This window comes from Raphanus sativus, chromosome 3, assembly GCF_000801105.2.
Source record: "Raphanus sativus cultivar WK10039 chromosome 3, ASM80110v3, whole genome shotgun sequence".
NCBI lineage: Eukaryota > Viridiplantae > Streptophyta > Magnoliopsida > Brassicales > Brassicaceae > Raphanus > Raphanus sativus.
The window spans coordinates 25,520,542-25,547,582 of NC_079513.1; the positions used below are offsets into that span (position 1 = coordinate 25,520,542).

The following is a 27,041-nucleotide window of genomic DNA, read 5'->3' on the forward strand; positions in this document are numbered from 1 at the left end:
TCATCTCTGTTCTTCAGTGTGAAATCAAATCATTTAGGATTTTGTAAATCTCCTTTTGTGCCTCAACATCTCTCCAGAAAAGCAGAAGACATCAGTTCGATCATTTGTATAACTGTTATTGCTTGGAGTAAAGAAAAGAAGGCGGTGGGATCAGGCTGTGTCTTCTCCTGTACGGTTTATAGCAGCACCATCCCAAGGACCAGCAATTCAAGTCTTCGTCAACTCTTCCCTGAATGCAGAGGCCCTCGCGATGCGATCAACTCTCTGCAAGGCGTTAACCTTCGATTTCACAAATCTCAAGGTTCTCTCCAACAATTCAACGCTCATCAGAGCTATCATCGGCGAATCCCAGTCAAAAGAAATCATCGGAATCTTGGTAGTTTTCCGAGTGATTTCCTCTGGGTTTGCAACATTCTGGTTATTTCATTTCCGTCGATCGGAGAATTCTGTATCAGATGTATTAGTTTTTCAGCTCTTCAGGCTCTTCTTTATGTGTAATGGACTTCTTGAATTGGATCATCTTTGGATCCTTTCAATTTCTTAGTTTTTAATGAAATTTTCAGTGACAAAAAAAAAAAAAGACACATTCCTCACAGCTTAGCCAACTCATAGAAACTGATAGGGTGAGAGTATTTGGCAGACTTGCTGAATGTATTTTCAGCTAAGATTTTGTTGGCAATCTCGGTTGGATGAAATGCATCCCATAAAACGTAGTGATGCTTATCCAAGCATGGTTGCTGCAATGGAAGGCACGTTAACCCTCCTCCATATCTTCCACTACCGCAGCATGCTTTGTTTGGTATCACAAGACCTGCAAAAATTAGAACTAAAGCTAAGTTTTGATATTAAAATTAAGCTAAACTCCCTTATTGAATAGATATGTTGAGGTCATAGTTACCATATCTAGAGGGATTCACAACCATGTCATGAAAGAGATCATTGAAGTTTTGATAGACAAAGAAAGATCCTGGAAAAGTTGTGTTAAGAGTGTTTGGTAGATCTTTGAGTCGGGAAACCAAATTGTTGATCTTATTGTTGGAACTCGTTTTAGACAAAATGGTTTTAGACCATTTTTCGTTAAGTTTCCGGACGAAAATGTTTGTCGGATTAGCCGAATGTTTGAAATTATGAAGTAGTGTACTCGTATATCAAAATTGGTGTTGGTTTTGAATGAGAATTGAAAGTTTAATGTGAAAGTATTGTAAAATATTCATATCAGAAATATGAGGCGAGAGTCCTCTTATATAAAATGGAGAAAATAGTAAAGAAATTAGACTTGTTATTGTTAGTCTAGTCTTTACTTAATTTAGTTGTCTTTATTTTTAAACTTTGTGGTAAATAAAATTTGAAAAAAAATAAAAGAAAAAATATCTTCTACTCTATTAAAATAGAGTCCTATTTGAAATTTACCATGACATGTTTTAAATTTGGACCTATTGGACAAGTCGTGACTAAATATAAAAATACACTTCATATTATCATTTAAGTTTTAGACATATTAATATCATTTACATTAAACACACATCAATTACGTTAAAACACAAGTTTCATTATATTTACATTACAGGTAGTGTGTTTAACCTAATTAAACATTCATTGTTCAAGTTGTATCTATTTTTTATTTATCGTAATATTCCATTCTTCACTAATCCTATTAAGAATAGGAAACAAGAATGTGATGAAACCCTTTGAAAGAGGATTCAAGGTCTGTCTATATCTCTGCTTTTCGTATTTATAACATAGATTAATTTTAATTTTTGAATGGAAAAGTTATCTGTTGTTATGAACACCAACTATATGTTTCTGGGATCTCAATCAATGGTGAAACAAGATTCTGGGTGAAATAAGACTTATTATTAGTAAACATTAGGGTGTATTATTCACTTAGTATTGTACTGAAACATATATGGCTGAAAACTACAGATCAAAACACGAGACTTCTTTGAAGGATACACCAAAAAAGATCGTAACTTGTGGCCTGAGATTCTGAAGCTGAAAGACTAGCCAACTTCAAACAAATTTTATAACCTTTTACCTTATCACCGCGTTGAGTTCATCTCAGCATTAAGTTTTCAAGAATATAGAGATCCTAGGTCCAGATTTTTGGATACCGACTCTCTGGTTTTACCTAACATTGATAACATAAACCCAAAAGATTTATCTGCTAGAAATATTCTAGCTTCTTAAGCAATTATATATCGTTAATGTGTGTCCCAACGAAGTTCGGTATTTGAAAGGAATGTGCCCCTGGAGGGCGTACCAGATTGTTCCAGACGTATAAAGCAGAAACCCAAACAGATGTGTCTCTTGCAATTGATGAAGATTGTGAAGCAATCTAGAGTAGGCTATGGTTGAAATTGCGGTTTCTGACACGTTGGTTTTCTCAGGTCATAAAGATATCAACGCTAGCTTTGAAAAAGAGATTTTACAAGAATAAGAATTAGTAGACGCAGTGGTAAAATTGGCTGAAGAAGCAAAGTTGGAGCTCACAAGGCTTCGAGTTTTTGAGAAAGAAGGGAGACTCCTGCACTAGAGAAAGAACACATGTCGATTAAAACATAAATAAACTCTTCAAAGGTAACGAAATGATCTAAATCGGAACAACGTAAGAGCTTTGTGAATAACAAGGAAGAAATCTCGTGTGAGAAAGAGAGTTTTGATAGAGTTCAAATGCAAGTGGAAGATGAGAACCAATAGATAACCCGGTTGCAAAATGAACTTGAAGTAAACGCTTTATCTATAATATCATCTTACAAGCTTTCTGTTTCTTTGTCAAGCAAAAACGAAGGAGCATGTGGATCGCATGACTTTTGTCAACATAGGCCACTTACTTTGATTAGTTAAACACGATAAAACTTTTATATTAATAATCTAACAAATCAATCTTAGATAGATCTGCTCTTGAAGTCAGTTTACGAGTTTTATTCTCCTTTCTTTCAGGGACAGTCTGGGCGGAGGATGAAGCTGAGAAGAGCAACATTCCGTCGAACAAACCATGACCATGGCTGAATATATGACAAAATAATGAAAGTTTGGCGCCCTCCTCGGCGCATATTATGTCAAAAACGTCTTTGCTTCCTTGGACAATATTAACATAAGCTGAGGTATTAAAGTAATCTAAATACACATAAATGAAATCTATTGAATCAGAAATTAATAAAGAATTAGACTTGTTATTGTTAGTCTAGTCTTTATTTAATTTAGTTGTCTTTATTTTAAACTTTGTGGTAAACAAAGTTTGAATAAAATAAAATAAAAAATATCTTTACTAATTAAATTGGTCAATGTTAAGTAGTGGAGGTATGAATGCAAAATTGATTATGATTTTGTACTAAATGCACATCCATATAATTATGATGAGAATCTCCATGTTGAATAGTGATGTTTATTTTTTATATTTTGAGTCTGAGCTCTGAGAACACAACACAAAAATTAAGTTTGATAGATTCTATTTTTTGGTGATGGTAAATAGAAACAATGTTGCAGTTGTATCATGAGAATCTGAGCGTTATGAAACCGTCACACAACATTGCCCTAAATCCCAAAACCAAGTTAAATACTAATGGAGTTGCCTAGTGGATGGTTTAAGGCAACATCTATCAAAGTTATATACAGACTTATTGACTTTCTTGTTGAGTATATCCACTGCAAGAAAGCAGAGATCATATACCAACGGAAAGAATTCAACGCCTTCACCACAAACTCTGATCTTATTCCTTAGAATGATCAAAATATTGGACAAAGAGAGGCACTCGAAAGCAAGAGGCTGTGAAGCCAAAAGTCAAATACGGCAAACAAAAAACAAAAACTTAATAGTCAATCTTGGGAAACAAACAGAGAGATAAAAAATAATAATGATAATAGGTGGACTACTAGCTGAGTTGCACTAAGCTTGGAACATAATAGCAAGCATGTGAATAACAGAATGGGTACGCAGATTGTTTTACAACTTGTTGTTTAAAGGAGCATGATCCATCATCATCCAGTCCTCCTCCAAAAAAGATGTAAGCTATTTCATGAGTGGAGGTACCACGACGGGCGTTTTTATCAAAAACCACCGCGATTTTTTTCTCCTGGTCAATGAAGAAAGACACAGATCTTCGGAAAACCCACCGGTGGGGAATGAGTTGTTGGATATTGGCCGACAAGAAAACCTTGGTGTTCCAGGACAGGGCATTGGGCTGCTCAATCGTATTGGAAATCCAGATCTCCATCTCCAATGTATGCTCGGACTGGAATAAAACCACAAGCTGCGGATATTCTCCTCCAACACTAGAAGATGATGATGATAGACTCAAAGCGTCTCCAGGAAAAGCCTCAAAGGGGAGAGGCAAAAGCGGGGAGAATGTCTCTGTTGAGAAATCAAAACAGACTAAGAAACTAATGGCATCATTAATCATAGCGTCTGCTGCAAACCAGTAGGTATTTCCCTTCAAAGATAGGCCGTGTTCACCAATATTTATGCACCAGTTCTTGTCGAGATCAAGAATCCTCCATGAATCAGAGTTGAAGTCGTAGATTTTGAACTCAACGAAATGTCGGGGTAAATCAATAAATCTCAAGATTTTGTAGGAACTAGTGCTACTATTGTTGTATCCGAGACCATATGTATACCTGTCCAAAAGACCAAGGCCATGCTTGTCCAGTAAGTGGTGATTATGTGTGTTCTCGATCCACTTGGGTTGCCGCCCCCAATAGGGATTCCAAACCAAGAGCCTAGAGTGGTCTTCTTTGGGAATGCATAACAATAAACCGTTGCAATGAAAGATATCACGCACATCGATTTGATCTAGGCCAATAAGTTTAGCTTCAGGATTTAAAACAACAACTTCGTCTTCGTCTGAAAAATTCAATCTCATCAACTCGACCCTATAATTCATCATCGTAACTACAAGAGGGTCCTTCTTCTTCTTTGCTTCTGTTGCTGCTTGATGAGCAAGGTGCTTGTTTGCAAATAAGTGATCACATCTCGACAACATGTTCCACCTTTTGCAAGTAGATCGGACAAGTCCCAGACATGTCAACGGAATTCTACACAGCACCTCTTCCTCCATATCCCTTGGAAGATCCGACATCTTCTTCTTCTTCATAAATCTATTAAACCCTAAAAACTTGTCACTATATTCCTTCCTCCTTGTCCTCATTCTGTTTTGAGATTACAGATTTCAAACTAGAAATTCTACCAAGCCGTAGGAGATAATCACCAAGATAAAGAAGGATCAACTTCTCGAAATACTGAATCCGAATGCAAGCTCTTGGGAAAACTTAGTTACTTGAGAACGAAGTAAAGTTTTAAAAAATCGTTTTTTAATATTGTATCTAAAACTTGCGACGAGGTTACATATATAGTAAACCAAAGAAGAGATTTAACTATAAGGAAAAAGAAAATAAAAGATAAAGCCAAGTATTGAAAGAAAAACTAAAGTTAAGGAAATCAGATAGAAAACCGACATTGTGACTTATCCAGTCACACACTCCCCTCCATATATATTACGATTCAATAACACGATCGAAGAACCCAGATTAATTAGGAGAAAATGGGGATTGGTCTATAGCCAATTTATTTATCACAAAACGTGTAGAATATTTTTATTTAATTTACCCAATTTGACTTTTGGAACACATTAAAGTGCTCATCATGAAAAAAAGAAGACAAGTCCCATATAACTAAGAAAAATACTCTAATTCATTATAATTATCCTCCCGTAGACAATAAACGACTTGTAAGTAGTTGTAACTTATACATTGATTCACCCATAGAACTCGGTTAAAATTTGGGGAATATCTTAATTATGTGTGCTCAAACTATATGGAATCATGATAAAGATGATGAACATAAAGACGCCGGACAGATCAGAAGCAATAGTGTGAGCAAGAGACGGCGATATCTCCTTGATCCATTTCAACCACTTTTGGATCAGCCACGCATCCCAGTCACACCACATGTGCACGTATGTGTTCTAAATGTTCTCGCTTACTGAAATAATACCTTGTGATATAATAAGAAAAGTAAAAACGTTGGATAAATACCATAAGAAGATGTGATTGAGGAACATGAAAGGACATTGACAAAGAAGAATATCCACGTGAATTTAACACAAGTAGATCACATTCTAAGAAATATAACACAAGATAATGCGTGTGGGAGCAATGGGAAGTGACTCTAGATTGCAAAATTTAGCATTTGTATGTTTGCTGTAATCTGGAAAAAAAGTGCACTGCTTCCCTCTTGGTCCCACACTCAATACTAACTACTTCTGTTTGTTCCTTTGTCCCTTGTTCCTTTGTTTCACACCCAGATTCTTCCTTCCTCTTTTTCATCCTAGTTAACTACCTTTGCTTTCCCATTGCATTGTCTTGTCTATGGTGTTTCACACATACGCCTAGGTTCACAGTCTAGTTTCTAGCAAGTTCTTACTTGATCTACCACAACAATTTATGATAATTTAACTGATGAGGAGAATAAACCCATTAAACTAGGAATTGTGATATTATAATGCAACAAGACATTAAAGCAGAACTATAGTACCTGATGCCGCCGAAGTACTTCCGAGCGCTTCTGAGACTTTCAGCTGAGAGGTTTGAGTGCTTTGGACAAGATAATTTGATCTGCTTTACGTCGTGGAATCAAGGGAAAGGTCTTCTGTACAATGTGGATAAGAAGATTTGGTCTTGGATCTCTGGGTATGCGCTACAGTCGTGTAACAGCCAAGTGTGTTTTTATGAGCCGAGATTTGATGCATCTGTCCACTGAGCATAGCAATCTTCTGGTTCCAAATCAGTCTTGAGAGAAGAGAATAACAACTTGGCTGCTTAGCAAAAGAAGGACGTCAGAGATTTTAAGTTGAAGAGCATTTTGTGTACCTACCTACCTCCAATGGTGAAGAAGACTTTGTCAGCGATGATATACTACTACACCACCAATGATAAAACCATTTCGAGGAGAAAAAAAACTGTAAGCTAAACTTGTTTCTAGCTTTTTGTAAATTAGCAGTTACTACTGGATAAGAATACTTTCTCTATATCATTGTCTTATCCACATGGATTTGAATGTAAGCTTCACTTTGCAAATAATGACTGTTCAAGATTACATCTTGTCTTGTTGGCTAACACTTTTAAAAAGAAGGGTTTTAACTTATATAACAATGGAACATAGATTATGATCTTGAAGATTTGGGAAATTGTTACATACATACAAATCCCATATTTAAAAAAACTTCTAACTAGAAAACCAAGGTGATCTTGTAATGACGGGGAAACATAGCTTTGAGACAGACATTCCTCACAGCTTAGCCAACTCATAGAAACTGATAGGGTGAGAGTATTTAGCAGACTTGCTGAATGTATTGTCAGCTATGATTTTGTTGGCAATCTCTGTTGGATGAAATGCATCCCAGAAGACATAGTGGTGCCTATCCAAGCACGGTTGCTGCAACGGAAGGCAGGTTAGCGCTCCTCCGTATCTCCCGCTGCCGCAGCATGCTTTGTCTGGTATAACAAGACCTGCAAAAAAGGAGAACCAAAGCTAAGTTTTGATATTAAAATCAAAGTGTAAAAACCTCCTTATTGTATAAGGTTTTGTTGAGGTCATTTGTTACCATATCTAGAGGGATTCACAACCATATCATGAAAGAGATCGTAGAAGTTCTGATAGATCCTGGAAGCGTTTTGTTGAGAGTGTTTGGTAGATCTTTCAATCGGCTATTGAACATTGAAATCAAATTGTTGATTTTTCTCACACACCCGCTGCTGTTCTTTCCCTTTACCACAGATAACTGACTCGGTATGCAACCTAATGGTCCTGATCCAGCTAGCACCATCTTTCTTGCACCTAAGTTGTATAGTCTCTGCGGAAAAACAGGTAACAGAACACACGTTTTCTCTTGAGTATGGGATGTAAATTTTTGTCACTATTGTGGATTTGTAGAATGAAACAATGGGGAGAGTTTAGTTTACTGAGATTTGAGCAGAGAGAGTCTTGATAAGGAGAGTTGCATACTCTTCTCCACTGTAGATTTGGCTGCTTGAGTATCTATCAGGCATAAGGTAATTGTTGATGTAATCATTGCTTCCTATATTGATCGCAATAATCGATTTAGCAAGATAGTTTCTAAGATCTGCAGGGTTTTGAAAGAAAGGCTGGAGCTTAAACTCGATGGTCATCTCAAACTGTGATATCTGTCCATTGAGTGTAGTTCTTGCTCCCTGTGGGAAAAAAACAAACAAAAGAGTTCAATGTTTCTTGGTTTTCTAGTTTTCTAGTTAGTAGAGTTTTAAGTTTCTTGATCATCCTCCTCACATAATGTTGACCAGTTTCCTTTCAAGACGTTTTGCCCAATTGATACAGGAGATAGATATGGTGGCACCAATGGCAGACCGAGGTACATTGCTGCATTCATAACATTTTACTGAGAAAGTTAGAGAAAAAAAAAACAAAAGTAAAACTAGAATTTCATGATCTTTAGTTTACCTCCATAATCAACAACAGTACGGCCATTGCAGAAACGTCCTGTGGGGAAGCCAAAATCGATTCCATATGGGAGATAGTTAGCTTTTGCTAGAGTGGGAATGTAGTTGTTGTTTCCACTATCAACTAAAGAATCTCCAAAGATGAAGAACGCTGGAGAAAGAGGATGATGATTTCTAGATTGGTCCTGGCCATAACCAAACCAGACAAGCTCTAAGTACACAACACAAAACAACAAACTCTTCATGTTTAGTCACTCTCTCTTTCTCTTTCTCTTTCTCTTTCTCTTTCTGTCTGTCCTGGCTTAGGAGAGAAGCGTGTGATATATGTAGATGGAAACATGGTTATGTGAGGTATTAGAGATAGTGTTTGGTTCAGAAGAACTGGTCGTCGTAAATGATCTCATGGTGTGTAGTGGTTAACTGTTACAGCTCTGAAAGATTTTGTATTATTATCTCATTTACTGCTGCTTTAAATTTCTTACTCTGTTCATCTTCTTTTCTATAGAGACATCTTTTAGGAAGAGGCAACACCTAAACCTCCTAGTTTTGTAAATCTGTTTTCTAGTCACTGATGGTTTGCGCATGTAGAGAAAATGTTCATGACGACTTTGTTACTATGTAATTAATGATGGCTTGGCTTTCTAAATTTAGATGTGTCTAACCCGGTTTATAGATTACGATAACCGGAGAGCTCTAACTTGCATAATAGGCTTTGAGTTTGTTTGGGCGTGGGTTCTCTGGTGTAGTGAAATTTAATGATTCCATTGTTTGGGCCTGAGCTCTTAGGCCTGTGAGTGACTTGTGTGATTGTTGATTGTGTTTTCCCGATGGTCAGGCTTTGATGCGTCCTTATGATAGATGGTCAGAAGCTAGAGGGCAATGCAAGCATTGAAGAAGTGAGGTTAATGTCAAACATTTATACTTTATTTATTATCAGACCAGTCACTGTATTTACTATTTATAATTAAATCATTTTCATAAATAATTATACTTTATTTATTAAAAAAATACTTTATTTATCATCAAACCAGTATATATATATATATATATATATATATGGGTTATGTATTTTTCAATTAATAGTATAAATGTATTATGCCTTGGTCTAGTGGCTTGAGATTGAGTGAGTATTCTGGTCTCTAGGTCACTATTCTGACTCTATCATGGAGAAATGACTTAAACATGGTGTTATCAACGGTTAATTAGCTTTGTTACTATGTAAAAAGAAATAGCTTTGGACGCCCGAAAATATTGTTGCTAAAGGACTATAACTTCGACCAATTAATAAGAAAAAAATTAGAATCACATCAGTATAAATAAAAGGCTTTACATAGTAAAAAGGAACAGGTAAACATAGATCAGCAACTTCATAAGCTCATAAAACGCCATAAACAATAGCCACCCACTTTCTGAACCCTCTGAATCTCTAATTTAATAATGATATCTTGATCAACTTTTGTGTACTTGTTGTGCTGCGAAAGTTATGTGTCCCAGTGGATCCAACAATATTAATTCCATTTAATAAGCACTAAAGGGAGCTGTTGACAAAGAAAATAGAAGCCAGGGGAGAGGAAGACATATCAAAACGGCTAGAGCATTATATTACTATAACTTTTCTCACTGATCAACACTTCATTTGAAAAAGACAAATTTAATCATTCTGTTTAATATCTTTCCAGATATAAAAAAACAATGAAGGGGGATATGATTATAATGTCAGAAGAGTCTATACAGATGATATAAAAAAAAAATCTTGTAAATAATGAGTTTAGTATCGATAAGATCAACAATCTCTACAAATTTCTTGGATCGCCCGTTGGCAAGAATCAACACACTAATAGCACAAGTTTCTCCCCGTTGCATGACACCTAGGATTTTTAGAAGTCTATGGGAGTGACATGTCATTAAATGAAAAAAGTTGAAAAACCAATCAGTTCATTTCATTATATCCACGTACATATGCTCTCTTCCACGTCGGTTTCTTATCTCTTCCATCCGAGACTCATCAATGGCGAAGACTCTACCGGAATCAATCAACGACGACAACAACAACTTCGGCGAGTCGTCATCATCCTCCTCCGTCTCAGACACCGAACCGGCCCACGAACCCAACGATTCCGATCCGAACCATCGGTTCTCCGGGCTGAAACAAAGACAACAACAACAACATCGACGAGTCGTCATCATCGTCCTTCATCTCAGACACCGAATCGGCCCACGAACCCAACGATTCGGTTCCGAACCATCGGTTCTCCGGAGATGATGGGGTGATTTATGAGCGTCCTCTAGACAACGGCCTCGACTCCGGAGAACCGCTAGACAATACGGTGTGTCTCTTGTCCGCTAGAACGGTTGAAGAAGAAACCCTCTTGAGCCGTGACCTTGGAAGGAAGAGGAGAGAGGATAAGATGGCGATTTGCGTCGTAAGTACCGTTGAGCCTGAAATACCAACTTACAGTACATATTTGTTCTGAAATAGAATCAATAGAAAAGCTTATGGGGACAAAACAGAGGATTGGAAACATATTCCTCCGCTGCATTTCTCTTTAAGATGATAAAGCAAAATTATTGTCTTTGTCTTTAAATATCCACACATCTGTCCGTTTCTTTAAGTACTGTCATGACCCTATGGTCTTTGCTCCTGTGATTTTAACTATCAGCTTGTAATGGCTAATTCTAGATTCTCTTTCTGTTATGTGCATGCAGACATTGATCTCAAGAAGGTGGACAAGTGTATCGGAGACCCTAACGCAGATGTGGAGAACCCTATTCTTAAAGCAGAAAATTTCAGGTTTGTCTTTGTGTAACCAATTGTCTCTACTCATCTCTTGTTATTTTACATTTTCCATATATATCTAGAAATATATGTATGTTACTTTTCACAGAGACCTGGTGATATTTACTGTCTCCGTTCCCTTCATGCAATCTAACCTTTTAAACCCAAGTTCCGGATTCGTATCTCACTTCGAAGTTTACCATTTGTTGAACGGATATAATCATAGCTAACTAGGACAGTTCTCATCTTGCAGAAGAGCTTGGGAGATTTAGGCAAAAGACTAAAGTGTAGGATAGCTACTGCTGTGGGGAAACAAATGCTTGAGAATAACATGTTTATATTTGAAGCTGTGGACTTTGATAGAGTGTCTACAACTGAGAAGCTTCATCAACAATAGAGCTACAGAACACACTTGTGCAGTGTGCTTATCGAAAGTATGTCACTTTATTCCTTAAAACATTTCAGTAAGACTAACAAATTGTGTTTGATATAACCTTTTTAGTGATATGATTCTCATCTTGACTTGAACAGGCTAACCTCTGAAACCGAGATTACAGTTCATTCATTTACATATAATGAGTTCGAGATACCCTTTCCTTAGACAGAAGAGTATATATAAAAGGGTAATGTTGAATATTTTTATTATTTTTCTTATCTGGGTAATGAAGTTGATTTGAGCTCCATGCATGAGCCAAGAAGCGGGCAATGAAAAGTATGCTACTTCATTTGAACTGTTTTGTTAGGATCTTTGTTTTCTCTCCTAAGTTTTACCATTAATGCTATTCCCTCTCATACTATATCAAATTGGAAATGATAGACAAGAAAGGTCTAAAAGATACCAACAAATTAATCATTTTTGTTGTAGGCTAACAGATTTCTATTTGTAACATTTAAATCATGAATCTCAAGGTTCATCTTTAGATTTATGATCTAATACAATTTCAAAACGTTAAATACGTTTTGACGTTCTTAAATTATTAACCGAAGAATACTTTACAACCATTAGATGGAGGACAAGATAGAAACAAATTGGAGAACAACTCCATGATTATAAAAGTGGTATTACTTTAGTAGCCTAGACAAGCATGTTAGTTTTCCTACAAGCATGTCACTGAAACAGGGAGGATGGGAATTTTATGTGCCTTTCTTTTTGATTCAAAGAACATTCAATGAAAATGAGAAAATTATAACACGAACAATGAATTTTGTAATAGAATTTAGAAGTGTACTATTACCATTTCTCTTTAGTCTTGACCAATCGTCAAAATTTGTTATAGACTATCAAATTTTTATATAAGATTTTTTTCAAAGGTATAAAAAGATTGGGTCAAGAAGAACAATTTTAGTATAAAAATTTGAAGTGTAATTATGATGATATATATTGAAGTGTAATTGTTTTTTTTTAAATTAAGAAAATACATATATAAAATATTTTCTGTAGTAGTAGAAATAATATTTTCTGAATTAAGTGGCACCACACAAAAAAAATCTTATTAATTGTTGTTTATCGTATGATTTCCTTTACATATTCTCACAAAAATAATATTTTCTTTACATATTCTTACAAAAATATATTAATAGCCATAATATTACTAAAACTTAAAAAGAACTAAAATATAAAAAGTAATAAAATAATTTAACAATTCAAATATAAAATCAGTACGAAAAGCACATGTAAATTTTATTCCCTAATTTTTATCAATCTAAATCTTCATCATATTTTTAAAAATTATATACATTAATTAAAAATTATATTCTGAAATAAAACAGGTGTTTTGTTCTTTCACAAATTATAAAAGTTTCAAAAAAATAAATATATAAATTATTAAAATTTTTAGCATAAGCGATCATGAAATAAAATTTAAAAGAAACAAAAAGAGAAGTAGATAAAAACCATATATTGACATAAAAATTAAAATTTATAAATCTTATGATTTGTGAGTTGCAGAGACGCTAAAAGAAAAAAACAAGAGACAATATTTTATTAATCTTTCATAAAACGTTTTTACCTTTTTTAAATAACTATTTTATTAACAAAATTTTGGTTTATATACGAACCGGGGTTTAGCCGGTTCAATGGATTACCGGTTCTAAGGTTTTTGATGGTTCAATATGGAGTTTAATTGGTTCAACTTTAGTTGAATTTTGATATTAACCTAACTAAGTTTGTTGTCCTATTCATGGTTCAACCCGGTCCGTCTATCGGTACGGTCGGGTTTAAAAACACTGTTGACATAACTTCAGATTCCCTTCACTTATGAGTTATGATGATACGTGAGGTTGTTCAAGTTTACAGTGTCCTCCTTTCTATCAACCAAATCCTAAAGCTTAGATTCGTGGTAATAGACATAGAAAAATACAGCAACTTGAACAAAAAATATATATTTCAAGAACACAGCCAAAATAGAAACTCGCGCGATGAGCCAAAAATATATATATTAAGAATGAGTCATTTCACTTGGATCTAACTTATACTGATATACACTAATTACATTTTTTTACCAAATATTCTTTAAATTTCAAGAATTGAAAAAGTTCTATATATCTAAAATATATGAATATTATTTAAAAAATCGTATATAAAAATTTCCGCCGCAGCGTAGCGCGGGTATTTACCTAGTATAAATAAAGCTATATAAGAATATCATGGATCACTTGTATAATTACTAGAATAGTTTTGTTTCTTGGATCACTTGAAAACTATGTAATATGGAGTTATCTATCTCTTCAAATGATATGTATTTTCTCGAGATACAATCCACATGATTTTCTTGAAATAGTTTATATTAATATATTTTGTAAATGTTTTTAAAACAAACATAATGGATTAGTGAGTCAAGGCGACTCTCCATTATTTCTCAAGATCATTGTCAAAATAACACTGAAGTGATTTGGTTGTAAACAAAAACGAACAAAAGGTGTTATGGTTGGCTTTGCACCCAAAGTGGTTCTCAACACACTTTGAAAGTTAGTGTATCCGTCGTGTAGTGGAGCGGATTCCACTTTAGATGTTTAGGTAGTGGAGCATATTGAATTAGTAGGTGAAACTTAATTGTTCTTGTACTAACCATAGTTATACTTTTCATAAACAAAAACATGAATTATTTGTTGACAAACCAAACTTTTATACTCTGAATTATTATTTAGAAATGTGATTTCCTTTATTGGTCATTTGTATTGTCTATACCTACATAAGATTGTTAAAAATGTCACTATAACTTTTATTTGTTAATTATGCTTTTCTTTTTGGCTAAAAATATGTTTTTCTTTGTATAGACAACATTTGTTACCAATGTAGAAATATTGAGATTTTACTTTTATGAAGAGAGAAAAATCATAATCTGATATATAGTATAAAACGTAACCAAGCTTTAATGTACATAAAATGGCACTTTTTATTTAGCTAACAAAACTGGCAAGGCCATGGATGCCAAACTTTACAATATAAGCTTCAAATCAACATTTTTTTCCTCTCCATCCATGGAAGCTTTTTCAGAAATCTATTTACCAAGAACCCTAAGTAACTTAAAATCTGTAAAAACACACAACTGTAACTTCATCTTTCAGACTGTAAACTAGAGCTTTTTTAACCCACATGTTCACCCGTTCTCTCCCCAATGGTGAAGTCACCTTCTTCAAATGACTCTCAATGGTTCATCTAACAGCTGCAGACATTCCTGCGGGTTAGCGTAGAAGTAGTCTTCTTCCTTTGGTTTATTTGGAATCACTAGCCGTCTCTTCGGGCTTCCCATCCGAGTAGAGTGAAACGCCTTCACCATGGAAGAGAACACATCCCAAGTCAACAACCCTTCGGTATATTCATCTATCAGCTTAACTAGGAACTTCCTATTCAGCTGAACTGTCTTCTTGAACCCCAAGAACCTGTAGAAGGAAGAAAAAAAGGTGTCAGCCTCAGGATGATATAGATAGAAGAAGAAAAGATAAGGACATTTCACCTGCGATGACCTTCAACGACTCTTGCCATGTTCCCATCATTAGTTGGAACAAACATATCGCTCTCCACAGCCACTAGGTAATCAAGTGCAGCCATTTGAGATGAATGATTCCGGCAAAAATCAAGATCAGAGGAATCGAGTAGCGTTTCTTTCCGGACCTGAGTTAGTTAGGTTATGAGAATGTAAGTTATATAAGTTAGAAAAAAAATTGCAGAAAATGAAAATTGACTACTTACCACATTTGGAAAAGCGTCTGTTAAAGCCTTCATCCGCCTCTCACCACCGTAGATTTCACCAGCAGCTATGTAAAGCTGAACGTTACGATCAATGCCCAACGCGGTCAGCGTGAGAGCAGTTTCCTCAGGAGTTAAAGGGCAAAGGCCTTCTTTCCTCTTCACCTCAGAGTTTATGACTTTCTCTTTCCACCATGGATAAGCATATCTACAAGCAAAGATGGATGATTTACATCAACATATCATCCATCAAAGTCTGACCAACAAGGAAGTTTGGAACTTTTTTTGGTGTACCTCATTCTTGTTAGTTCTTCTTCTTCCTCGGGGTTGCAACCATGTGAGCAACCGGAGAATGCTAACATATCCATCTCGTATCTGAGATGCAGGACGAGAAAGGGACCTTTCTCTCTCAGAATACTGACCACTCGTCTACCTAGTTCTTCAATTTGAGGAGTGAACTTGAGCCCGTTAAAGTTCACTCTGCACCTCAGCTTCTGAACCTCCAGAGGCAGTCCATTATTAGCGAGTCGTGAGTCGGTTTTGTTAAGGTGTAACACCTTATGCTTCTTCACCAATGGAAGGATCTGTTCCGGTTTGAAGAAATTAGGAGGACCACAAGAAGTAAAACGAGTAACTAAACTCTGGAAAAAAGTATCAGAACGTAGAATATAAACCTGGTTTTGGTAGTAAGACATGTTTGACCAACTGATAGGAGGCATTTCGTGGTACATTCCAAGCTCAACTCTTTTCTTAACCCTTGGAGGCAACTCTTTAAGTATACGGACTTCATCTCTTAACGAAGTTATGAAGTGGTCCACATCGAATATGTCTTTAAACTCACTGCCCCCCAAATAAGAAAACAAAATCAGGAGATTGTTTGAAAAAAAAAACAGAGCTCAGCTTCAAGTGACATTTGTTGACAGACATACCTGGGATCGTTCCAGAACGAGGTTTTGTCAAGCTCAGGCACAACAAGTGTGACATTCATGAATCTTGCAACGGTTACCATATCGCATATCTGTAGAAAGCAGACCACAAAGAAAGTAAGCAAAAGAGATGAAACTTTGCACATAGAAGTACTCTTTCTCATCTTACCGCTGCTCGCATTTGATTGAGTCCTCCATTGCAAGAAACCATAAGATAACCATTGTTCTGGTATACCCCTGAGAAACCAAAATAAAAATAAATAAATAAATTACTTTCCAGATTCATCTCCAAGTCAGCTACATTATTACTCACAAACTTCAACACTTACTTTTAGGGGAAGAGCAATTTTAGCAGGAAGAGACCTCATGTCTGCTGCAACAGTGGACAGATCATGTTGATTGAAACAAGAAGGCCAGCCTTTGAACAATCTCGGACCCCACATCTCTCCCAAAGCCATCAAATGAACGAAACAGCTCCAGAGCAACAAAACGGTAACAGCACGAATCATCCATAAGCTCATACGAGACCTGGAGACAAACGAGTTCCTGAGTTTCTCAACCTTGGTCTCTCCTAAAAGTCTAACCTTCATCTCCCAGAGTTTCCTGTGGTAAACAAACTTGTCCGTTTTACACATGTTGGCTAATCACCTAACTACTACCTCCCCTTTCTTCTCACAAGAGATTCATTCTCTCAGAGGCATTTCATCGAACACTTAATGGGGTTCTCTATGAGCATTAACCAAACCTCGAAAAAAAACTGTTTTTTCTAAGTACCCACAATCGTCGCCATGATCTGGCGGAAACCCAGATCTTGCACAGTTAAATTAGGATAAAAATGAAATAAAAGAAGAAACTTTAGGTTTTAAAAATGGAAACTTTAAAACTCTCAGCAGCAACCCAGAACAACTGATGAAGGTAAGACTTCAAGTAACAGACACAATGAGAGAAGCGTTTGGAATTAAGCAATGGCGACCAACCCTTTTAAATCAAAGTAGCAGCAGAAAAAAATAAAATACTTTGATTTAACTGGTGTTTGAGATTCTCCGTTGAGATTTCACCGGAGAATCGAGATGAATGGACGTCGGAGATATAGGGAGAAGAGAGAGAGAGAGAGAGAGAGAGTATGGTTTTCTAGTATGTACCAAGGAAGGAAGGAAAATAAAAGAACGGTCCTTTATGTCTTCTCTATTTCATTTCGTCGGCAATAACTGTTATTTATAGTCGTTTCTTATTATAACGAAATGGTGAGGAATATTTTCGTTATTAGTGTTTTGGGATTCTTTATTATTATTTTATTTGATGCAAAGCCAAAGTAGACCTTTAATTAAATAAACATATAATTTTTTATATTATCTTTTTGTTCGTAGTTATATAACTTATACGCACGCACTCATCTGTGTTTTGGATAAAAAATAAAATAGAGAAAATACTATATTTCCACTCCATAATATATAAAAAAAAAAATTGAAACATAATATTATTTATTAATTATAATATAGATTTTAAATAAATGAACCTATCAGAAATAATACTAGTAACATATATGATTTTTAATGAAGTTAAATCATTTTAAAAATATCAAAATATCTTAAATTTTGAAACATTTCTTTAAAGTATTTTTTATTAAGAAATAATTATTTAATTTTCACTCATATCTAAACCACATTAGCAGCCAACTAATTAATAATGTAGTTAAGCAAACCTAATCACAAAGTTAACCGTCAAAACTATTAACAAAACATTATGCAGCATACAATAGTCAAATGTGTAAACTTTAAGGTGTTTTGATCTGCTCCAAAATCTAAAACTAATCAATTTAAAAATCAAATTAGTTTTCAATTTTATATATGATCCAATATATATATATATATATAGTAAGATTTTTTTTGGATCACATGTATCTAGTAAGATATACCTTTTTAGCAACCTATATATATATATATATATATATATATATATATATACAATTGTTTTGAAAATGGCATATTCTAGACTTGTGGATCTCTCACAATTATGACATCCATTGGACAATGATTGATCCAAAAACAGTGTTGAATATTTGGCAAATAAATAAACTAAAGTAAGTCTACAGTCTGTATAATAAATAAATATGTAAATTAGCCAACTCTATTTATTGTTCACGTGTCATTTGTCAATCCAGTATGAAGTATAAAAAAATTGTGGAATTGTAAGGTTTGTTATTTTAAAAGAATTCGACGATTTGAAAAAAAAAAATTATGAAACTATATAACATTTTCTCAGAACTAGAAATTATACTTATACAACAACTTAAACTATTTGCTACCTTGATTTCAGCTGAAGCATGGTATACATCTGCCCCCGAGCCGAATGCATTATCATTTTACCATTATAAAATTCAAGATTTCGAAAATGCATGTGTATATTTTAGGAACATATTATATAACTTTGAGACGGTAAGAGATTGAGCAGGTGTTTGTGTTTATTTTATTTTAATTTAATTTAGGGATTTTCCTTGTGAGGAGATTTAGTGGTACTTATAGGAAACAAATGCATAAATACATAAGAAGGAATTAATATGTTTTGTTTCGAAACCAAGTAACAAAAAATATTAATAGATACATTTAAAACTTTTTAACAAATCAGCCACTAATAGAACTAAATTAAGATTTTTGGACTGAAAAATGTATTTGATTTTGAAAGTTGATTACAATTTTGTCATGCTCTGGATGGTTTATTTTAACTAACTGTCGATTAATAGTTCTAATAGGCTACATATTTTAACAAACTGTCACGGATCCCTTTAAAATACAAAAACAGACTTATTACTAGAAACTAATATTCAAATCCTGAAGTATTTTTTTTGTCACGAAAAATCCTGAAGTATTTAAAAACCAAGAACAGCAATACACAGAGATTAGCTTTCAAAAAAAAAATATATATATAAATGTATATACAGAGATTCTTACAAGAAACAATAACAGAGATTCAATATTTTTTTTGGACAAACAGAGATTCGATATATATAAACGCAGTCCGACAGCCCTAGTGATTTTATTCAAAGTCACAAACGAAATTAAAATACTAATTGTATATATATAAGGGAAACATAAACAGTGTATATAGCTTTATTAATTATTTTTAATATCTCTATTAAGTTTTATCATGTTTTTAACAACTGTTAAAAATATGGATTTTGTAAAAATATCTATTCTATTAAAACAGAAGTACACTTTAAAAATACCCCTTAGTTTTTAGTATTATTTACAATGATATGTCACTGAACATTTAATTAATCTTCCTATATTAATGCTTGTCTTTTTCAGTTATTTAATGTGTGTTTCCTAAAAATTCTTTGTCTTTTTTGGTTTAATTAATGTATTTCCAAAATCAAATTCTATTTAATGTAGGTTACTTTTTATGATTTTTTTTTCTGTTTAATTAATACATTTCTAAAATCGAATTCGAAATAAAAAAATTTGGCAACAATAATTAATAAACCTAACTTATATTATTCATTGTTTTTTTCCTATTTTCTTATATATGTGTGTGTTTGGAAATAACTAATAAACATAGCTTTAAATATTTAACAAACATTATTATTTTTAAACATGTAATTATATTTTTATTATTTATTAGTAATAACTAAAAATAAAAGTCACATTAAAATAATCATTTATATAATATATAAAAATATTATGTCACATATATTTTCATATAAATAATATCACAATGTAAGTTCAGTATGATAAATGTTGAAAATATAAAATATATAACACCATATATTTTAAATAATATATACAACAATTTTATTATACATTATCATAAATTTTGATCCATAAAAAATACATTTGTACCGATATATTGGGTCATATTCTAAACGTATGGATTATACAATTGGTGGGTTATAAAACAAAATAAAATTATTCAATATAAATTATAAATTATTATGTTTAAAAATGTCATATAAACAATTATTTAATCGGGTAAATTTTTAAAATATATATAATCACTTATACAGATAAATACTTATTACAAATTTAGATCACATTCCTAGGCTTCTTAACTAATTAAAATTTTCAAAAAAATCTATACTTTTTGGAAATTTTGCTAATGTGATTTAAAATATTTTCACAGTGCATACACCTTCTCTATTTTGAAAACTATTGATACAATTATACAAATTGAATATTCTATGGAATAAATTGTCTATATTTTTATTTTTTACAAATTTTATAACTAATGTATCAATTTTTAATACCATACTAACTCATATTTGTATATGTTTTTTACTTTTAATTTAGAAATTTATTTTCTAGATATTTTATACATAAACCTAATTATACAAATGTTTGATTTGTTTATATGATATCCAATAAATATTGGTCATATAATTTACTTTAGAATACAAAAAATTATTCGATGTAACTAAGCACATTGTTATTTTTAAATATATGATATTAGTACACAAATTACAAACCATGTATAATATTTAATATAAACAAAGTAAAAAATGAAAATTGATATCCACTCGGTCGAGCGGGTCAAAATCTAGTATTATATGAAATCATTAAACATCTGAGAGGAACTAAAGTTTTTAGTTACCGCAGCTGTTTACTTTAAGCAACCCCTCCGTCAGATTATAGACAACGAAAGATCAGCTTTATCATTAAAACACATGTGACGACAATTTCTAAAGAAGAGGAATGTGTACACGTGTGGATGTGAAGTTGTGAGCATTGAACAGGTTATAGATACAAGTAAAACTCACGATTACATCAATAGATAAATAACAATATCAATGCTGTTCGGTTATAAAATCTCGATCAATCTCCTTCAAGCTTTGTTGAGTTTAGATCGATCGAATGTATATAATCTAGCTGGGGGAGGGACAATAAAACGATCTGGAGTATAAACTATGCATATTTTTCGAACTGAAGATTATAACACAGTAATTTTTTTTATAACATAACATAGTAATTAGTCTACTTTGTATTATTAGTACGCAATGAAGTAGTAATATATTACTTGGTAAACGAGTCATAACTAAGGGCGGACCAGAGTTCTATTTAATATGGGGCACTTGGTGTAACATATATTTAGGTAAGGGACATATAAATAAAGTTTGAACTAATTGCTTAAGGAAAATAAAAAAATTCGCGTAACCAGAAATCCTTAAGTGAAAGCTTAAAAATTCCTGTAATGGCATGGACATAAGTTCGGTGGACTAGTCGATCACGCTTAGTGATCGGATACTGGGTTATCAAATAAAAAAAGAACATGGGGCACTTGCCACATCCTTGTTCAACCTGCGTCCGCCGACATAACTATAAATTAACCAAAGAACCATTAAAAGAGACATCCGGGTATCTACACAATACTATGTCATGATTGAGCTGCAAGCCTGCATCTAGCTACATTACGTGCCTGAGCTACATAGAACATCTACAACACTTTTTGCTAAGTTACATAAACTAACACTAAACCATGCATTTAAGTGTAATACTAATAATTTATGTGTTACGTACAGATATGGGTACACTCATCTTTCTAATAGTTGTGAAATAAATGTGAACAGAAGTAGGTGTTTGGTCTAGTCTGTCGATAACGTCGAAGTCTCATTACGAGATGCGATGTTTTGTATAAAGCTTTAGAACCAACGAATTATGATCAAACACATGAAAGTATATGCTATTTTCTGTGACCATATGCATTCCACCGACATCGGTCATTACATTGCTGTCGGACTTGATTATTTATGCTTTAAAAAGAATACATCTTTCCAATGTGAAATAGAAGACTCAACATTTTTCTATAAATATTTGTTGTAATTGTCATTTTATATCAGATGTTAACAAGCAAAACAGAGAAACGTGTAAAGTTCGTAGGTTTAGTTATATCGTTTCTATTTCAGAAGTTGTAGTTCTCGAGTATTTTTATTAACATGTACGTTATGGGATTTTTTTTTCACCATGGTCACGAGTAAAATATTAAGTTGACAAGGGAATTAACAACATGGCTATGAAACTCTGTGTCGGTGGCTCGATCTCGTCTCACATTTCAAGCTTATGCGTGCGAGTGAGTGGTAGCCATGTAGTACATATATGTCCAAACCAACCTTTGCATTCGATTTGATTTTTTTTTCTTTTTAATCATCTAATTTAGTAGATTATATTCTGTATAAATTATCTCCAAAGAAATATGGTGTATTATCAGTTTTATATACCCTTTTTTAAAGAAAAAAAGATATCTTTTTCTTCTACAATAATCGTGGAGCGATTGAAATGTCCATTCACTTTTACAACAACGATTGAATACTTCAAATCTTCCAACCTATGTTCAAATTCTGCTAGAGAAACCTGAAAATAACACTACAATTTTTTATAAATATATCACATCAAATTTAAACTTACAAATAGCATAATTATATGAAAAAAATATTTACCGAACTACAAAATAAAACTTAAAATATTATATTTTAGGTTTTCCTTTCCAATTTTAAATTTAGATATTTTTCTCTCCAAAAAAAAAATTATATGTCAGTACTAACAAAACCTTGGGTTATTATATGCACGTAAAATGAAAGAACAAAAGTCCAATTATCTAAGATTTTCGTCAGCCCAATTTGAACAATTGGGCCTTAGAGATCTCGAAAGTTAATCAAAAAGGAACACGGCAGGGATTAATTAATCCGGGAAAACGGTTTATTCGTGCCCGAACTATGAGAGTTTGGGAAAAACATGCCTCCACTTTTTCTAGGTGCAAATGCATACCTGAACTATTCAAAATTTGAATTACATACCCAAATTTATAAAGTCTATGCAAATTCATACATTGACGTTAGCGGTGTTTAATCCTAGTTAACGGTGCTGACTAGGACGATTACGTGGCTAATTAATCAATTTTACATACGAATGGGCCGTATAAAACATAAAATAAAATGAGCTAAGGTTTAAATATTTTGGGCCGGATATTAAAATCATCTTGGGCCAAATATTAAGATTTGTGTGTCTTAATGAAACGGTGCCGTTTAATTTATTCATCATCTCTTCTTCCTTCCTTCGACGCCATCGACGAGAGACCAAACAAAATCTAGGGTTAGGCGATTCAGGAAGAACAATGTCTAGCTTAGAAAATCCAAGCTCGTCGTCGGTTTCTGGTAGATGAATCTCATGTTTCATGACGATTTACTCTCTCTCTGTTAACCCTAAACAATTGTTCTTCGTATGATGTAGGCGGAGGCAACTGGAGACATCGTGGTGGAAATCGGCAGAGAGGAATGCCAAAAGCGTGTCGATGTGGTGAAGAGGCAGTGATTAGAACATCTGGAACTGTTAAAAACCCTGGGAGGCTCTTCCATTGTTGCCCATACGGATCAGAAGAGGTAACATTAATCTCTCGATATGTTTATATTTGTTTTGAAATTTGAGAATGACTTTAGGGTTAAATTTGTGAAGGACAAGTATCATCTTTTCAAATGGACAGACGAGAGTATGGTGGAAGAGATTAAAGATTTGATTGTTATGTTAAGTGATGTAAAAGGAGACATAACAAACTTAAGAGGTGAAGTAGTTGGACTTGAGAAGGAGCTTGAAGAAATGAAGAAAGCGATTGCCAAGCAGGAGAGAGATAGGATTGACTGCATCAATGAGGTAAAGTCGATGAAGAATGTAATGGTGTTTGGTTTTGGCATTGCCATCGTTTGCTATTACTTTTTCGGTTAAGAATGATTTGTAGTGAAATATCATGTGTTATATTTGAATTTGAAAGACTTCTTCGGAGTATGTTGTAAGATTTGGATTTGAATGTATGTTTTGGTGAACTAAGTTGTAAGACTCATATTTGAATGAATGAATTTCGTTATATGGAAGAGTACTCAATAATTAAGAAACATGAAACTGAAACTTACTAGCATATATGTTTGAAAACAAGAGAAGTAAGTCATAAAACAACAAAAGTAGTGTCTGAAAATAACAAAAGTCTGAAAATAACAAGCAACAAGTGCAACTTCATCAAGAAGCAATTTTTCAAGTCTGTGTTTGTTGAGTTTGAGAAGGTCCTTCACCAAGATCAACTGCAACTTCATCATGTGATATAGTTGTTTTCTGCTTCTTAGGTGGACGAGGCTTACAAGGAACTCCAGCATTAGGACACTTAGAAGAGTTGTGTTTAGGAAAACCACACCTTGAACAATGCATCACACGGTTGTGACCAGTTACCTTTTTTCCCTTTTTAGGAGACTCGTTAACTCCTTTGATTCTTTGTTGAGGTTTCTTCTTGCGCCCTTTGGAGATATCTCTTGGTGGAGCTTGTATTGTTGAGTCACCACATGGAACCCAAAACTTGATCCCTCTTACTGGTCTGATCGAGTCTGAGTATTGATGCTGCCACTTAGAAGTCAAATACCAATCAGACACCAAATTGTCGGTTTTATATGTCTTTTTTTCATCCAAAACCACACGAAGCGCATGTCTACAAGGAATCCCAGTCAAATCCCATCTCCTACAGCTACATGTCTTTTCTCTCATATCAACTGCATACCGAATTCCATCTTCAGTGACCTCGAACTCACCAGTAGGTCCAGGAAGAGACTTACAATACTTCCTATATTTTGTCTCAGATGCGATCATCTTAGTAACCTTCAGGCTGAACTTTCCTTTGTAATTCTTGACTATCTTCTTCCTTAAATCAATACGTTTCATAGCTAATCGTCTCATTGTCTCTAGCATCTCCACCAATGGCATTGCACGTGCCTTCTCTAGTGTCCTATTGTAAGACTCTGAATTGTTGTTTAGAGCATCTTCACAACATGGTGTAGTCGAAAAATAGGCCCTGCTACAAGTCTCGGGTCTCCTGGCCATCAAATCTGCATAGACTTCTTTGTCATACTCTTCTAACTCTTTCAAACTTACTTTGTAGTCAGCTTCGTTATGACTCTCAATAACACTCCAAAACAACTTCTTCATCTGAGGCTTGTTAGGATGTAGCTTCCTTAAATTTCCGTAGATATGTCTTGCACACATTCTGTGCTCAATATTTGGCAGCTCGGCATCGACAGCTATAAGTAATCCCTAAGTAACCACCATAATAACCATAGAGACCATAAGAAAATATTTTAAGAATTAACTAAAACATAATGAATTATCACTTACCTTCTGCCGATCTGAAACAAGGGTGAAACCATCTCCATTTCCAAGATTTAAATCATTCTTCAGCTTCTGCAAGAACCATGCCCATGTGTCTGTATTCTCTTTATGCACTACAGCCCAAGCAAAAGGGTATATCTGGCTGTTTGCATCCCTTCCCACAGCAGCTAGAAGTTGGCCTTTTGCTGCGGTTTTGAGGAAACACCCATCTATCCCAAAGATAGGTTGACATGAGGCTAGCCATATGTCTCGGAGAACAGCAAAACAAACGTAGAAACGGTCAAAAACTTCAAGTCCACCAGCCCCAATGACGGTTTGAAGATCAGTTGTTGATCCTTCATTTGTCCTGTCCACCAGAAAAGTGTCAAAACACACACAATTTACAAAGCTTTAAGTGAATGCCTCACCTTTTAATTTCGACTTCGTAGTCTTTAATCCTGCGGAATTGTTCATCATACTCAGCTTGAATGAGATTCAAACCTTTCTTCCTCGCGTTCCGACATTGGTCATCAGATGGATTCAAGTCATAACGCAACTGAATCTGATCTTGGATTGCTTTTGGTTTCATTTCTGGATCCTCCCTGAGTTCATTTAAGAACAACTTAGCTATGCGTGAATCCGACAATATCTTGCAACGTCCATCTTTAAAGCAAGTATGGACATCTTGAAACGTTTTTACCATCCACTGGGAAACAGATGCTTCATACGAACAGTATATTCTCCAAGAACATGGGGTTTCGCCTTCATCTACTTCTACTCCACAAATCGCCTCAGATTTTACATTGCCCCATCTCGTGAACTGAATATTCCATCCTCCTTTTAATGCGTACTCAAATACAGCATCCTTGAAGTCTTTCACACTATCAAACACTTGCCTAATGTGTAACTCTCCACTGCCTCTCTTCCATCCTTGATAACGCCTAGGATTTTCTTCTTCCTCGCCATCAGAACAAGGAGGTGTGTTTTTGTAGTTTTCATTATCTTCACCATCAGAGATCTCTCCCACAGCAGCTTCAACGCGTTTGTCCTCTTCAAATTCACGATCTCCACTTTCAATACTATCTTCTTCTGTCTCGCCATTCTGTCCCACTGGTTCTCCTTCTTCATTATGTTCTTCATCATTCACATCTTCATCCTCTTCATCACCATTCACATCTTCATGCTCCATAAAAATTTCAATATACTTAGTCCACTTGGAAGCTTCACACATCCTTGCAAAGCTCCCAGCGCCATAAATTAAGATTTCAAGATGCTTCATGGTGTCATACGGTAGTTTGTACCAGATTCGCTGACCCGACATAGATATGGGGCTGTCATCATGCAGACCTCTAAACAAAGCTTCAGCCTGTGTATGAAGTATATGAGTTTCGCCACCCATGTAGACAACATCTCCACCATCAGTCGCAAACTTCCCACCATACCTAATCTGAAATGTAGTATCTCCTGCTTTACTGAAATTTAAAAATATTTACTGTCAATCCAAACTAAAATTTAACCTAGAAAATTTTAATTGCAGTTTTTAATTGATGACTTACCTCATCATACCATACGAAATT

General features: G+C 34.3%; 6 protein-coding genes across 6 annotated transcripts; 1 reads left to right on the forward strand and 5 right to left on the reverse strand.

Moving 5' to 3' along the window:
- Window positions 1-590: 590 nt before the first annotated feature.
- On the reverse strand, window positions 591-8,714 carry LOC108846478 (GDSL esterase/lipase 7). Its single transcript, XM_057005915.1, is given in 7 exon segments — window positions 591-811; window positions 899-1,014; window positions 7,705-7,847; window positions 7,957-8,205; window positions 8,300-8,315; window positions 8,317-8,389; window positions 8,471-8,714. Coding segments are annotated over 7 exon segments (1,062 nt in total).
- Window positions 3,692-5,105, reverse strand: LOC108846477 (putative F-box protein At3g23420). The gene has a single exon (XM_018619706.2). The coding sequence runs from the start codon at window positions 5,088-5,090 to the stop codon at window positions 3,873-3,875; it is 1,218 nt and encodes a 405-aa protein (XP_018475208.1). The 5' UTR covers window positions 5,091-5,105; the 3' UTR covers window positions 3,692-3,872.
- A 5,901-nt stretch (window positions 8,715-14,615) lies between the features above and the next one.
- On the reverse strand, window positions 14,616-17,523 carry LOC108847974 (rhamnogalacturonan I rhamnosyltransferase 1). Its single transcript, XM_057005370.1, has 8 exons — window positions 16,686-17,523; window positions 16,530-16,597; window positions 16,364-16,452; window positions 16,109-16,274; window positions 15,729-16,018; window positions 15,438-15,642; window positions 15,202-15,359; window positions 14,616-15,127 (listed from the first exon to the last, which is right to left on the reverse strand). Exons 1-8 carry the CDS (start codon window positions 16,993-16,995, stop codon window positions 14,881-14,883), a joined length of 1,533 nt encoding a protein of 510 aa, XP_056861350.1. The 5' UTR covers window positions 16,996-17,523; the 3' UTR covers window positions 14,616-14,880.
- Window positions 17,524-23,407: 5,884 nt separating this feature from the next.
- LOC108845620 (uncharacterized protein At4g04775-like) lies at window positions 23,408-24,174 on the forward strand. The gene is made up of 3 exons (XM_018618799.2): window positions 23,408-23,498; window positions 23,575-23,723; window positions 23,797-24,174. The coding sequence occupies exons 1-3, from the start codon at window positions 23,459-23,461 to the stop codon at window positions 24,061-24,063; spliced, it is 456 nt and encodes a 151-aa protein (XP_018474301.1). The 5' UTR covers window positions 23,408-23,458; the 3' UTR covers window positions 24,064-24,174.
- Window positions 24,175-24,366: 192 nt separating this feature from the next.
- On the reverse strand, window positions 24,367-25,826 carry LOC130510139 (uncharacterized). The gene is made up of 3 exons (XM_057006486.1): window positions 25,727-25,826; window positions 25,492-25,670; window positions 24,367-25,410 (listed from the first exon to the last, which is right to left on the reverse strand). The coding sequence occupies exons 1-3, from the start codon at window positions 25,824-25,826 to the stop codon at window positions 24,367-24,369; spliced, it is 1,323 nt and encodes a 440-aa protein (XP_056862466.1).
- On the reverse strand, window positions 24,390-27,025 carry LOC130510140 (uncharacterized). The gene is made up of 3 exons (XM_057006487.1): window positions 27,021-27,025; window positions 25,492-26,936; window positions 24,390-25,410 (listed from the first exon to the last, which is right to left on the reverse strand). Exons 1-2 carry the CDS (start codon window positions 27,023-27,025, stop codon window positions 25,889-25,891), a joined length of 1,053 nt encoding a protein of 350 aa, XP_056862467.1. The 3' UTR covers window positions 24,390-25,410; window positions 25,492-25,888.
- Window positions 27,026-27,041: the final 16 nt, after the last annotated feature.

Coding starts and splice junctions, on each gene's coding strand:
- LOC108846477 (XM_018619706.2), bottom strand. CDS start 5,090: ATGAAGAAGAAGAAGATGTCGGATCTTCCAAGGGATATGGAGGAAGAG.
- LOC108847974 (XM_057005370.1), bottom strand. CDS start 16,995: ATGTGTAAAACGGACAAGTTTGTTTACCACAGGAAACTCTGGGAGATG. Junction 16,598..16,685: donor TGCTCTTCCCCTAAAAGTAA/GTGTTGAAGTTT, acceptor TTGGTTTCTCAG/GGGTATACCAGAACAATGGT. Junction 16,453..16,529: donor TCAATCAAATGCGAGCAGCG/GTAAGATGAGAA, acceptor TGCTTTCTACAG/ATATGCGATATGGTAACCGT.
- LOC108845620 (XM_018618799.2), top strand. CDS start 23,459: ATGTCTAGCTTAGAAAATCCAAGCTCGTCGTCGGTTTCTG. Junction 23,499..23,574: donor AAGCTCGTCGTCGGTTTCTG/GTAGATGAATCT, acceptor CGTATGATGTAG/GCGGAGGCAACTGGAGACAT. Junction 23,724..23,796: donor GCCCATACGGATCAGAAGAG/GTAACATTAATC, acceptor AAATTTGTGAAG/GACAAGTATCATCTTTTCAA.
- LOC130510139 (XM_057006486.1), bottom strand. CDS start 25,826: ATGAAGGATCAACAACTGATCTTCAAACCGTCATTGGGGCTGGTGGAC. Junction 25,671..25,726: donor GCTGTTCTCCGAGACATATG/GCTAGCCTCATG, acceptor TCAAAACCGCAG/CAAAAGGCCAACTTCTAGCT. Junction 25,411..25,491: donor TTGTTTCAGATCGGCAGAAG/GTAAGTGATAAT, acceptor GTGGTTACTTAG/GGATTACTTATAGCTGTCGA.